At 38.2% G+C, this 12,697-nt stretch overlaps 1 protein-coding gene across 6 annotated transcripts in view; it reads right to left on the reverse strand.

Moving 5' to 3' along the window:
• Window positions 1–631: 631 nt before the first annotated feature.
• The window catches only part of UBXN2B (UBX domain protein 2B), a 28,842-nt gene continuing 16,776 nt past the window's right edge, over window positions 632–12,697 (reverse strand). For all 6 annotated transcript variants that reach the window (XR_011421278.1, XM_005614886.4, XM_023648562.2 and 3 more), the window contains 3 exons: window positions 11,632–11,769; window positions 6,097–6,258; window positions 632–4,883 (listed from right to left, as the gene is read on the reverse strand). Coding sequence is in view for 5 of the 6 variants with exons in the window: in XM_005614886.4 (XP_005614943.3) it covers window positions 4,721–4,883; window positions 6,097–6,258; window positions 11,632–11,769 (463 nt within the window). In the remaining variant the exon portion in view is untranslated. The remainder of the gene's footprint in view (window positions 4,884–6,096; window positions 6,259–11,631; window positions 11,770–12,697) is intronic.

Consider the following 12,697-nt stretch of genomic DNA (forward strand, 5'->3'; position numbering starts at 1 on the left):
TCAAACTTTCTAACAGGGCACTTTTTCCTTTTTTTTTCAGAGATATAGTCCATACCTATCAATCCTAAAGAGGCCAAATTGTTAAAGTAAGTGGATTATAGCTAGTTGTTAATTCTAGGCCACACGTTAATTTTCCTGTGCTATACAAACACATACACACACACACACACACACAGTTATACATATGCACTGGGACTCCCTTTATAAATCATTTACTTGGAGTTAAAAGATACTTTAATTAAAAATTACATAGAGGATTATAGAAAATGTTTTTTAGCCTTTATGACAAGATTGGACACACATATTAATTTGCATCACTGATCACGGGTGACGCAAAGCTCTTAAGAGGAAAACATGATGACTTATCAACAATACAAGTTGCCACAGTTTTCAGAAATCTACTGTGGCAAAAAGTTAAGAAAAATTTGTACTTTTCTTTTGGTGGAATAAAAACAAACAGTAATGGGAAATTGAGATAACACTGCTACAGCTCAGTTCCTTCTCTGCCCATTAAAATGATACACCACAGGAAATTAAACCACAGGAAATGTTACTCATGCTTAAAATACTCCATTAAGCCACTCAAATAAAACTGCAAATCAAGGAAATTTTGAAAAGAATTTTCAATGAGTTTCAGTGAAAACATTCTTTATTGGTAAGCAGACACTTAAAATTTTTTGATTACACACATCATGCAAAACAATTGACCTCACACATGGTTCTCTAACTGCTCATTGTAACATCTTTTTTGAGATGATTATAAACTTTAAAAGTTACAGTGACTGCAGTAGTAAAAAGAATTCAGGAAAACGACTCTAAATGAAGCAAACACTACCTAGTACATGTGGAAGTACTGGTCACCCCTTCTGGATGTTTAATTCTCTCTCTTAATGTAAATGTCTATGTTCTGGAAGACTATTATATACAAAAATGGCAGTCGTTTCGTATGTGCATCTAGAGGCACTCCATTTAATTGATGAAAGAAACTACAAGAATAAAATTTCAAATAATTTCACAGAGTTTGATTAATTTTTCCCCCATTTAGTTAATCCAAAAGAGGGCAGTGCCCTTTTATTTAAAATGCTCATTTGTTTCAATAGATTATTGCCTTAGGAAGACGATTTTGCTCCTGTGAAAATGCAATTTAACTTTGATAATCTTTTTCAACTGAGACTGATTTTTTGAACTGTTTGTAACTAACAGTTATGGAACTTATTCTCTAAATTGGTTGCAATTAGTAGAAAGTAACAAGGCTCCCTATTCTGAGGGGGAGCCTTGGGCATAATCCTCTTACTCTTCGTTATGACAGAGAAAAAGTCTTCTCTGTGGTGGGATGAACACTTCTACCCTGTGGCGGTTCTGGTAGCACTCCCAGTACTAAAACCTGGGTGAACGCACCTCCTTGAAATAACCAGAGCCCCCAGAGAAAGGTGAATTCCAAGTCTCCCATTGGCACATTCAAGTCAACTGGCAGTGAGCAGGCAGAGTAGACTTTTCTGGATACCTGAAAGTGGGGTGCTGCTGGAACAAATATCTAAAAATGCACAAGTGGCTTTGGAACTGGGCAGTGGGTAGGGGTTGGAAGAATTTTCAGGAGCATGACAGAAAGAGCCCAGGTTGCCCTGAACACTGTTAACTGTTCCACGGATGCTAAATGCTAGTGACGGCTTAAAGGAAGTAGGGGGCACGGGAGAGAAAACCTCAGTTGCCACAGAGAATATCTACATTATCATGAACAGACTGTTAGCAGAAATAAGGTCAGTAAAGGTGCTGCCAGTGAGGGCTCGGCAGGAAATGAGGAACATGCTGTTGGAAACTGAAGAAAAAGAGATTTTTAGTTACATAACGGCAAAAAGCTTAGCCGAATTGTGTCCCACAGTTATGTGGACAGCATAAGCTGCAAGTGATAAAGGTAAGATATTCAGCTGAAGAGATTCTAAGCAAAGTGTGGAAGGTGGGCATACCTTCTTCTTGCTGGTTATAGTCAAATGTGAGAGGAGGTAGATAAATTGAGGGAAGAACTGTTAAATGTAAAGAGAACAGGACTTGATGACAGAAATTCTTAGCCTACGGCAGTGGCAAAAACATTCAAATTAAGAGATTCACTGTCAGGAAAGCCTGCCCTAGGCAAAGAGATGAGGGTGTGGCTGTACAGTCTTTTGCCAATACCTGAGAAAGATCAAAAAACTGAGAGTCCAGTCACACAAAAGGTTCTTTGAAGAGATTAAGGGTGCAACTCACAGATCCTTTCAGCTATCTCAAAAAAAAAAAAAAAAGCCAAAAGTAGAGAAGGGATTATCCGCGAAAGCTCTGTGGAGGGCCTTTAGGCTAACAGGGTGAATACACAGACATCCACATACACAGACATCCACAGGTTTCTTGAGAATGTTATATCAGCAGACGTTGCCATCTTAAACCAAAATGGATAGAGACAGCATGAAAGGAAAGACGGCTGGACCTCCCACAATTCCACAGGCAAGAAACAAGCTGATAAAATTACTCAGCTGCAAACATGAGCTCACTTTCATGAAAAAGACAAGATGACTCTGAGAGGGAGTCACAAGCCAAGGACAGTGCTGCAAGCCACAGAAGATGATTCTCAGGCCTTGAAACCTAATGGAGTGTGTCTAGCTGAATTCCTATTGCTTGGCACTGGTAGCTTCTTTTTTAATTCTATTTTCTATTTTTTTGCCCAGGAATGGCTATAACTGTTAGTCTATGCCTGTCCTACCACTATATTTGAAAGCAGCTAACTGTTTTTCTAGGTTCATAGGAACACAGATGGCGAGGAATTGTGTCCCAGGAATCACACCCAGATCCTCTCACACCTGATTTACATGATTTAAGTGAGATTTGGAACTTTTCAGCTGGTGAGATTCAGATAAGATTTCACACTTTAAGTTGATGCCTAACAGGCTGAGACTTTTAGCACCTCTGGATGGGTGACTTTAAGATAGATGTGAATCTTTGAGGCAGGAGTGGACTGTGGTAGACAGAATGCTCCCCCCACACCCCCAGAGTTCATGTTCTGATCCCCAAACCTGTGAATTTCTTACCTTACAAGGTAAGAGGGATTTTGTAGATGTGATTAGCTAAGTATTTTGAGATGAGATTATCCTGGATTATCCAGTAAACCAAATGTAATGACAAGGGTCCCACTAAAAGGAAAGCAGAATGCAAGGTGGTAGTAACAGACGTAAGGACAGAGCAGAGACTGGAGGGACATGGTCGCAAGTAAAGGGATGCCAGCAGCCTCTACAAGGTGAAGAGGCTAAAACAGCTTCACTCCTGGAGCCTCCAGAAGGAGCCTGTGATATGTCACTTTACATGGCAGATGGGATTTTGAAGATGTGGTTACAGTTACTATGGACCTCATGATGGGGAAACGATCCTGCATCATCTGGTGGACCCAATCTAATCACATGAGTCCTTAACAGCAGAGAACCTTTCCCAGAGGTTGTCAGAGGTATGATGACAGAGAAGGGCAGAGATACAATGTTGCTGGTTTTGAAGATGGAGATAGGGGGTCACAGGCCAAGAAACATAGGTGGCCTCTAGAAGTTAAAAAGACAGGAAATGCTTCTCCCCTAGAGCCTCCCAGAAGGAATGCAGCCCTGTGGACACCTTACTTCAGCACCGTGCGACCCACGCCAGCGACTAACCTACAGAATTATAAGATGATAAATCTGTGCTACTTTAGGCCACTGAGCTTGTAGTAATTTGTTACAGCAGCAACAAAAAACTAAGCAGGAGTGGTGAGCAAAGACGAAATGATATTGGGGAACAAGCTGCAGCTTTTCCTATTCCTGATGTAGCCACCTCATTCAGGAAATACCTGGCTTCTGCAGAAATGCAAACATTTATGCTGGTAATTCTTTAGATCCAGTCTGTCTGATAGAATTTACATTCCTGTATTTCCACACTTGTTCTGTCCTGAAATAGAATACATTCTGGGTTGAACACTTTGAACAGTGCTTAGTAAATAGTGCAGGTCCCTAGAAAAACGTGTTAAAGGAAGAAATGAATGTGATCAAGGCAGGCTCTGGGAGGGAATGTAATTACTCTATTTTAAAGGGCTGTTTAACACATCTTCTCGAGAACTGCTGACCTCTATGTCTTTGTTTCTAATTTATGATGGTTATAGTTCTGTAAAATACAAGGCCAAACTGTATTTTTTGACACTAGTAGTACAGCTAAATCAGTAAGTAAAAAGAATGTGTAAAATCTTAATAGGAGAAATAATTATCTCATGATCAAGTATTTTAAAATCAGAATACAGACTCTTTTCAGTATATAGCACAGAAAAAATTTCAAATTATTTCATCAGAAGATTTCTTAATGGCTGTTGATCAAAGCAGCATCAGGAAACTTTAGTGCAAATTTTACCAAATGCATTTATCAAATTGGGGTTTTGTTCATTTTCTCTGTAAACAAATGTTGTTAAATTAACACTGAGCATGTAACAAATCGTTTTGCCAGAATACTTAAAAGGTACCAACATAAGCCAGCCCTGCAACTAAAAACTCATACATATTTGTCTCAAGATCTATTCCCAGTCCAAGTTCATCTATACTAAAGGCTGGAAGATAGAGTAAGAGTAAAACCAAAATTGATCTGTAGAAATAATAAAAATCATTAGTTTTTTTTAATGCTCTAAGTATCTCCCTTTTAACATGGCACATTCCCCTTCCTACATGCCACTGCATGAATAGGAGCAACGTTATTTTAGTTGCTGGAGTATCACAGTGTTAAGAATATCTGCTTCTTGTAGAGTCAGGCTTTCATCTGTTAGCTCTTTGTTTGGAAATGAAGTCACAAGAATAAAGTCAAGACTTGCAAATTCAGGACGGGATTGCACAATAAAGTCCCGAACATCCAGGATCCTGAAGAAAGAAGATAAAGATTAATTTGTGATACAAAATTTTATTGCCATGTAAGCTTTTAGCTAACATTAGATAATAATAAAAATTACACACTTCTAATCCTTATTTAAATGTTCTGTAACTTTCTTTAATTTACACTACTTCAATGGATGGATTTATCTTGGCTTTAAGATCAAACTAAGCATTACCTTTGGAGTGTACCTAATATCTACTTTGACCATAAACAGAGACAATCTTCAGGTGAGGTACACAGAAAACAAATATCAACAATGTTATGACACCAAAAGTGCAGGTCCTACTCTCTTCGGAGTATAAAATATTTCAGCAGTACACGACCCAGAAAAAGGTGCCTCTGATTGGCCTGTGTCAAGGTGAGTCTGTGACTATGAAAAGCATAAGTCATGAGAATAATTTTTAAAAATTACTTTCACATACAACTCAACTAAGATCATAAATGTATCCCTCAGATGGATACAATGAACAAATAAAAATAATATCTTATTAGCACAACAAATGTACAAATGAATGCTAAAATGACCTTTTTTTTGTTTTTTATGAGGAACATTGGCCCTGAACTAACATCTGTGCCAATCTTCCTCTATTTTACGTGGGATGCCACCACAGCATGGCTTGCCAAATGGTGCTAGGTACATGCCTGGGATCCCAATCTGCAAATCCCGGGCTGCCGAAGTGGAGTTGCAAATTTAACCACTAACACCACCAGGTCAGCCCCCTAAAATAACATTTTTAAAAGTTCATTTGAAATACTTGACAACAGCACCATTAAACTTTATTTACACTACAAATTTATATTATGAAGAATCTGCTAGGTGGAAAGTTAATTCCAACCAGAATTATCACAAATTTTTAAACAAGTAAAGTCCCAATAAGGTTTTACTATATTAAATCAAATCTGATCCCACTTTACATGGTTTTAGCAACAGTGCAGAAGTGCAAAAGTTTAACAACTTTATTTTTGAATATCTGAATTTGCATTAGTCTTTGGACAGTTTACAGAAGATATTTAACTACTACATATTTCACTCCTTACACACAGCTATTATCCTTTTAAAGTTTTTTTCTTCTGTCAAAAACTTACTTCAAAAGTAAGTCTAAAGAATTTCATTCATTCTTCATTAGATTTCATTACTCAAGTCACATACAGTTTTACACAGACAAGCAACCACGTGTACAAGAGAAACCAGCAGCTGACCTGTGCGTACTGTTGAATCTCTGTATCAGACGACTCCCATCTGCTAACCTGACCTGAATCTTTGTTGTTGGCACTGAATCATCGATAAGGACAACCGCGTTAAACATTGATTTATCCTCTTCTTCTGGGGAGGAAGGGGTACTGACTATTTCAGGTGTAAGGCTAAGAAAGAAGAATTAAAGAATTAGAACACAAATTTGAAAACATAAGACATTTGACAAAGTGAAGACAGAAGAATAACTGCTTAGATCTATAGGTGATTCTCACGGTATCCGGCCTAGGACTTCTGGACTTTCTTCGAGTTTCCTATACATCTGCCAATCTCTTTCATTATATTAAAATTATTTTGGATCCTATGATTCTGATTTAGTTTATCCAATCTCTTTCAAAAGCCTAACTTTGTATTCTTTCCCCCTTGATCCCTTTGAAATTTCATGTTAGCACAACTGTTTAGCACAACAGTCTTTAGTCAAAGAATGGGTATGAACGGAGACAGACTTGGTTTTGAATCCAGTCAGCTATGTCACCACTGTAAACTTGACTAAGTAAATTAATCTCTTTGAATCCAAGTTCTATCATTTATAAAATGGGAAGAAATGATTCTATGTCACGTGGTATGCTATACCCACTAAGTCCTTAACATAGAGCCTCGAACAGTGTTTCAACAGGTGCCAGCTATCTTTGTACGAATCACCAGCATTAAACTATTAGTTTAATTTAAACATAATTAGCATTACTTAAAAACATCGGACTTAAGCAGTGACTGCTTTACAAAAGAGAAGTAAGTCCTAAGTGTTAGTGAGGAATGACATTTTATATATGGTGATGAATTTATGATGAAGCTTATTTGATAGGACATCTTACCATTGACCTTGATTACTAGCAACCTTAGCAGTGCTTTCTCAGTGCTTTCTAATGAAGCAGGATGACCAAGCATTGTAAGCTGAAAGTCAATGTCAAAAAGAGATTGCTCTTTTGGTCAAGAAATTAAAACAAATTTAGCCGAATTCTTTATAGACATCAAATTCTAACCTTCTCCGTCATCTTAAGAGATTCTTTGATAGTCTCGATGTTTGTTCTCTCAAATACTGAGATTTAGATGGCTTCCTATAAATTATTTTCTTTTGAAAAAAAAAAATAAATCTATATTTATTAGTATAAAAGTCCTCCGAACACTTGAGCTTTAGTCAAGTGTAAATTTAGCACATAATGACTCCCATTCCCACCCAAAAAGTTTCTCAGAATATATGGTAAAGTGGTAAAATGAACTGGCACTTACTGCTAACACTTCCCCTTTCTTTAACTATTTCCTGACATATATTTTAGAACTGATTTCAGAATATATAAGATAAAGATATGAAAAATGAGGAAAAGATGACTTGTAATCACTCATCAGATCTTATTAAGGAATTTTCTTTCAAGTTTCGAATTGAGGGCCTAAATAGTTGCACTGTCAAGTTGGTATTGCTGTTTCTGTACCTTAATGCTCACTGTTTAAAATAGATTCTGACCAGGAAAGTTCTTCTCAAAACATAAAAATGAAGTACAGGGCAGGGACACTCGGTAAGAAAAGCCCTTTCATGCGTTTCTTTGAAGTTGTGTGTATGTCAACATGAAATTATATGGAATAACATCTGAGGACTGGAATGGACTTTCAAGATAATTCAGGTCAACCACATCATTTTATAGGAAGGGAAAACTGAGTCACAGAGATTGAAAGACAGGCTCAGAGCCACAGAGAGAGGTAGCAAGCAAGTCGGTTACTGTGGTATAAAAACACCATTTAAAAAAGATACAGTAACTTTAATATTTAGCTGTCAAAGTCATGCCTGTTTGCTACTGAAAACTTTCTCCTTATCATTCAATTGATCCAGCCATAGTGATAGTTTGATATAGTTTGCATGTCTCAAGTGTTACATTAAAAAGAAAGTTTTTAAGCAAAGAAAAGAAGGAAGTTAATTGATAAAACAAGCTTTCCAGGCAAACTGGAGGAGAGGATGTAGATTGTAAGTGGAATGATTCCCTTAGACAGGAGGAAAAACATCTTTAAGTTTAAAAGAGGGAAGTAAGGATGGATTTAACAAACTCAGAGGCTAAGGGGAATATATTAAGAAAGTGCGTTCTTGCTGGGCTCTGTTTTCTCAGTGAGCCTGGAAGCACAGGAATCCATGAGAGTGAGGGGCAGGGGAAGAACAGGGGGCTCAGGGACAGCAGGGGACCTCTGGGATCAGCCCCTCGAGAGCAGGAGCAGCTTCGCTTGCCCGCCCAGCACAGGTGTGCGAATGCCCCCAGCAGCACTGACCGGCACAGAGCAGACCAATCCAATGACTGCACAGTCAGGCAAGGGGGCCACAGACCTGCCAGGATAAGAACATGATGGAAAGGCAGGAGGGAAGGGCTGTTAGACTCGAGAGAAGAGAGCCCTCAAGGGTCCTGGGATCAAGATGAAGTCAAACCTCAGGTGCAGGGGCTGGGTGAGAGTGGCAAACAGAATCTTCTGGACTGAACTGTACAGTATGATAAACAGGCAGTGACTGTTCTTAAGCAGAAAGAAAGATGTGCTTCAAATCATGATTTTTATCACCATACATGCCAGCTCAAAAGCCTACAGTGAACACCTACTGTTAGCCCTGCCTATCAAAAATGAATCTGATTTTCTACTTGTTGGGCTTGACTCTAGCTGACCAAGCTGATTTTTATTCATTATTACAGTTTGTTCTACCATTGTAAATTTGCAGTTTTCCATCTACGATTTGCTTGCTCCTATTATATTACGTGAGGGCAATGGGTAATATTTTGACTGCATTTAGGTTTACCCCTAATTATCTGTACATCACAATAAAAAATTTAGTTTCCATCTAAGTAATGTTCTGTTTGCAATTAGACTGCCAGCTATGGAAAACAATGGAATTATTTCCATTTCTGTTTTGTTTGCTTCTTTTTAATTATTTCTCTGTTCAGTAAATCGTTGTCTGGAACTCTTGGGAAAGAGTCATTTTAGAAAGTTACTTTCTGAACAGATAAAGGTTAACTGTTAGAACTTTCTTCTTTCTTTTTTTTTAAACAGACTGTTGAAACCACAGAGCCTGAATTTTTTTTTTTTTTAAAGATTGGCACCTGAGCTAACATCTGTTGCCAATCTTTTTTCTTCTTCTTCTTCTTCTCAAAGCCCTGCAGTACATAGTTATATATTGTAGTTGTGAGTGCCTCTGGTGGTGCTATGTGGGACGCCGCCTCAGCATGGCTTAATGAGTGGTGCCATGTCCACGCCCAGGATATGAAGTGACATAACCCTGGGTCCCAGAAGCGGAGCGTGTGAACTTAACCACTCAGCCACAAGCTGGCCCGCAGAACTTTTCTATTTTAATATTTTTTTAATGTAAAGTCTTTTAAAATGTTCTATGCAATTCTTCACTTTCTTAGAATATATATTCAACTTTTCAACATTAGGATTCAAGTGCGTGATACAGGCTCACACCACCATGCTAACCTAGTCTAAATTTCCTATACATTAGAACCTGAAAACTCTGAAGACTACATTTGTCAGACTCCCTTGCAGCTAGGATTTTATACGATTCAACCCTTCCCCTGAGCAAACAAATCCATACTTGTGTGGTGAAAGTGGGCACCGCAAAGTGGAAGCTATGCAGGTCTTCTGGTTACCAAGGTGTCGGAGGCATTTGATTCTTCCAGAGCAGTCATGATGGAATGTTCCAGTGTCTGGTCCCTAAGGGACTGAGCAACTGAGGGGGCAGAGGAAGTATTTTCTCTAGAAAGTTCTCTGTTGTGTTTGTTTCTCCTAAGGATGACTTAGTTTGCTATCTCTTCTAGAAAGTCTATAAACTTTCCATGGCTCTCTAAGAAGCCTCTTACTATTTAAACTAGCAAGTGAAGTCTGTTTTCTATAATCAAAAACCCTGACCAATATGGCTAATGATCGGCATAGCATTATCACTGCTGAACTCTGTCATTTTCCTTTATCATTTTCTCCTTTTTAAAAATCTTTCTCTAACTATCTGCCTTATAAGGAAAAAGGCTGGCCTTTATAAGATACTATAATTAGATAATATCCTTATTTTCATGAGGTGAAATTGCTGATTATAACCAGTGGTCCTTCTCAGCTATCTTCCCTTTATGCTACCTTCTCCAATTCCAATTGTAGATTTACTGTACTTCTACTAACAAAGATGTGCATTCTAACATTAATTCTTGGTCATAAATTTAAATAATAGACAAAGTATGTCTTAAGCAAAGAGATGACTGGGCATTTTACCCGTGTTCTAACTAAAAATCATTATCTCAATAAATATTAAGTAAAAAATGAGAAGTGCTAGAAAATATTTTAGAAAACTCTATCTGAGAGTCATAGTTATAAAAACAAAAAGAGGAAAGAAATAGAACAATTCAGGGGAAGCCTGACCTGTGCTGGTAGTAAAGAGAGACAAGGGAGAAAAGTCCAGCACACTGGGAGCTGAAGGATTCAGATCCTAAAACAAAGTCAGGTCAACACATGTTCCCTTACCCCCTATATGTCGCAGAAATCATTCTCTATCAGAAGAAAAGGATAGAGACGGGAGACTAGAGATATGAAAGACAAGTGTAAAGAACCAATAATGAATATTTTCCTAGTGTGAGAAATGAGAGGGGAACAGAGAAGCAGTGTGTACAAGAGAACTGAAAAGACCTTAAAAGGCAAAGAATCACATGAAAAGGAACAAAGGATGCACAAGGGTATGTTGGAAAGATGGGTAATGCCGCAATTTCACGTCTCCTATAGAGATATGTGGACAAATAGAGGGTAACTATTACCCACTTACTTTACAAGACTTATTAAGATTCTTTCAAGCCACAGCTATTTTAAGGAGTCCACTCATACATTATACCATGTACACTGATTTCTAAACTGTGCTCAGCAACATCCTATGGGTTCTTCGGAAATGTCTCAGACAACTCCTTGCAACACCTACAATTAGAGGAGCTCAGGTTTTCTATGTTTTACATATTGGGCTTCAATAATTTGAAGAAAGAGTTTGGCTGCTTAAAATATATAGAAAATAACCAAACTAAGCATATTGCTCTTGCTGTAAGAGCTTAACAATTACTTATCGCAGACAGGCATGCTTAAAGCTGTGATCTAAGGTATCTATTGTTTTATCTAATCAACAACTCTTTACAATTTCCCCCTTTGGACCCATGTAATCAGAAAGAGGCAGGATGGCCACATGCTAACCACCTCCCAGTTCAATCACCTTGAGCAAATTATTGCACCCGCAAATGGAGTGATGACAGGCTCTCCACCAGAGGTGTTGTGAAGATTGAGTTAATGTATGTTAAAGTGCTTAGAGGGCTAGGAAGGTGGCAGTTGCTAAATATTAGCTAATAATACTATCCCTGGATTTGCATATCTAATTCCATCAGCAAGGTCTTCAAAGTTCATATTTTAGTTTTTACTTTCCAGGTTATTTTGCTTTTGTTATTCTCAAAGAAAATTCACATTGAACCAAGACAAATATTTTTCTCTTTTTAGGATTTTACCTTCCAAGTTTTTGTCCTTCTCCACTAAAAGCCTTGAACCTCAATCTCGGTTTTACGTATTCTTGATCTTGATGATCCTCCATGTCCAAATTCACTTGGCCACCATGAACCAGTCGCTGAAGCTCCAAGGGAATCTCTCTTTTAAAAAGGGGAAAAAAGTTTTAGTTAACTATTCAAATAATGAATCTACACTGTGGAGGTTACTATAATCAAGATGTGAGCTACACTGAAAAACAGTCATTTTTGCTTAAACTATAATATAGAAATTTCCACGATGACCGATTAGTCACTGTAGATCTCTCTCTCTCTTAAAGCGGCATCACATTTCTCCTTAGTGGTTTTCAACACAGGGATTTCTTGTTTCACAGTGATCTTGGGGTACTTCTGACATTTAGAAAGTCAAACTGCAAGACTGCAATTTATACCTAAATTAGCACTAGAAAATTCCTAGGAGGACATAATAGTAAATGCAGATATTTAATTCTAAACTCCCTGGAGAAGTCTGAAAGTTGACAGGGGTGTTTTTCTGTTTTGTTTTGATTTTTGGTGAGGAAGCTTGGCCCTAAGCTAACATCTGTTGCCAATCTTTCTCTTTTTGCTTCAGGAAGATTGTCACTGAGCTAACATCTCTGCCAATCTTCCTATTTTATGTGGCATGCCGCCACAGCATGGCTTGATCAATGGTGCTAGTAGGTCTGTGCCTGGGATCTGAACCTGCGATCCCCAGGCTGCTGAAGCAGAGCACACAGACCTAACCCCTATACCACCAGGCCAACCCTGACGGGGTGTTTTGGATTGTTGTGTGATTCGTGAGGGCTGCTGTCATTCAGAGTCAGGACCAGGGATTCATCTTGCCCAATGAAGACTTGTTTGGACTTCCACAGAAACACTGAATGCCCTGCCAGAGATTCACGTGGACAACAACACTGTCTATAATGTCTGAGCCTAAAACCTAAGGCTTACTAGGCTCCAGCTTACATATAAGCAAAAACTGTTTCTTTTGGTATTATATTAACACACTTTGAAATTCCCAAGAATGTACTACCATATAAACGGAGGGAAGATC

Source organism: Equus caballus, chromosome 9, assembly GCF_041296265.1.
Source record: "Equus caballus isolate H_3958 breed thoroughbred chromosome 9, TB-T2T, whole genome shotgun sequence".
NCBI classification, from domain to species: Eukaryota; Metazoa; Chordata; class Mammalia; order Perissodactyla; family Equidae; genus Equus; species Equus caballus.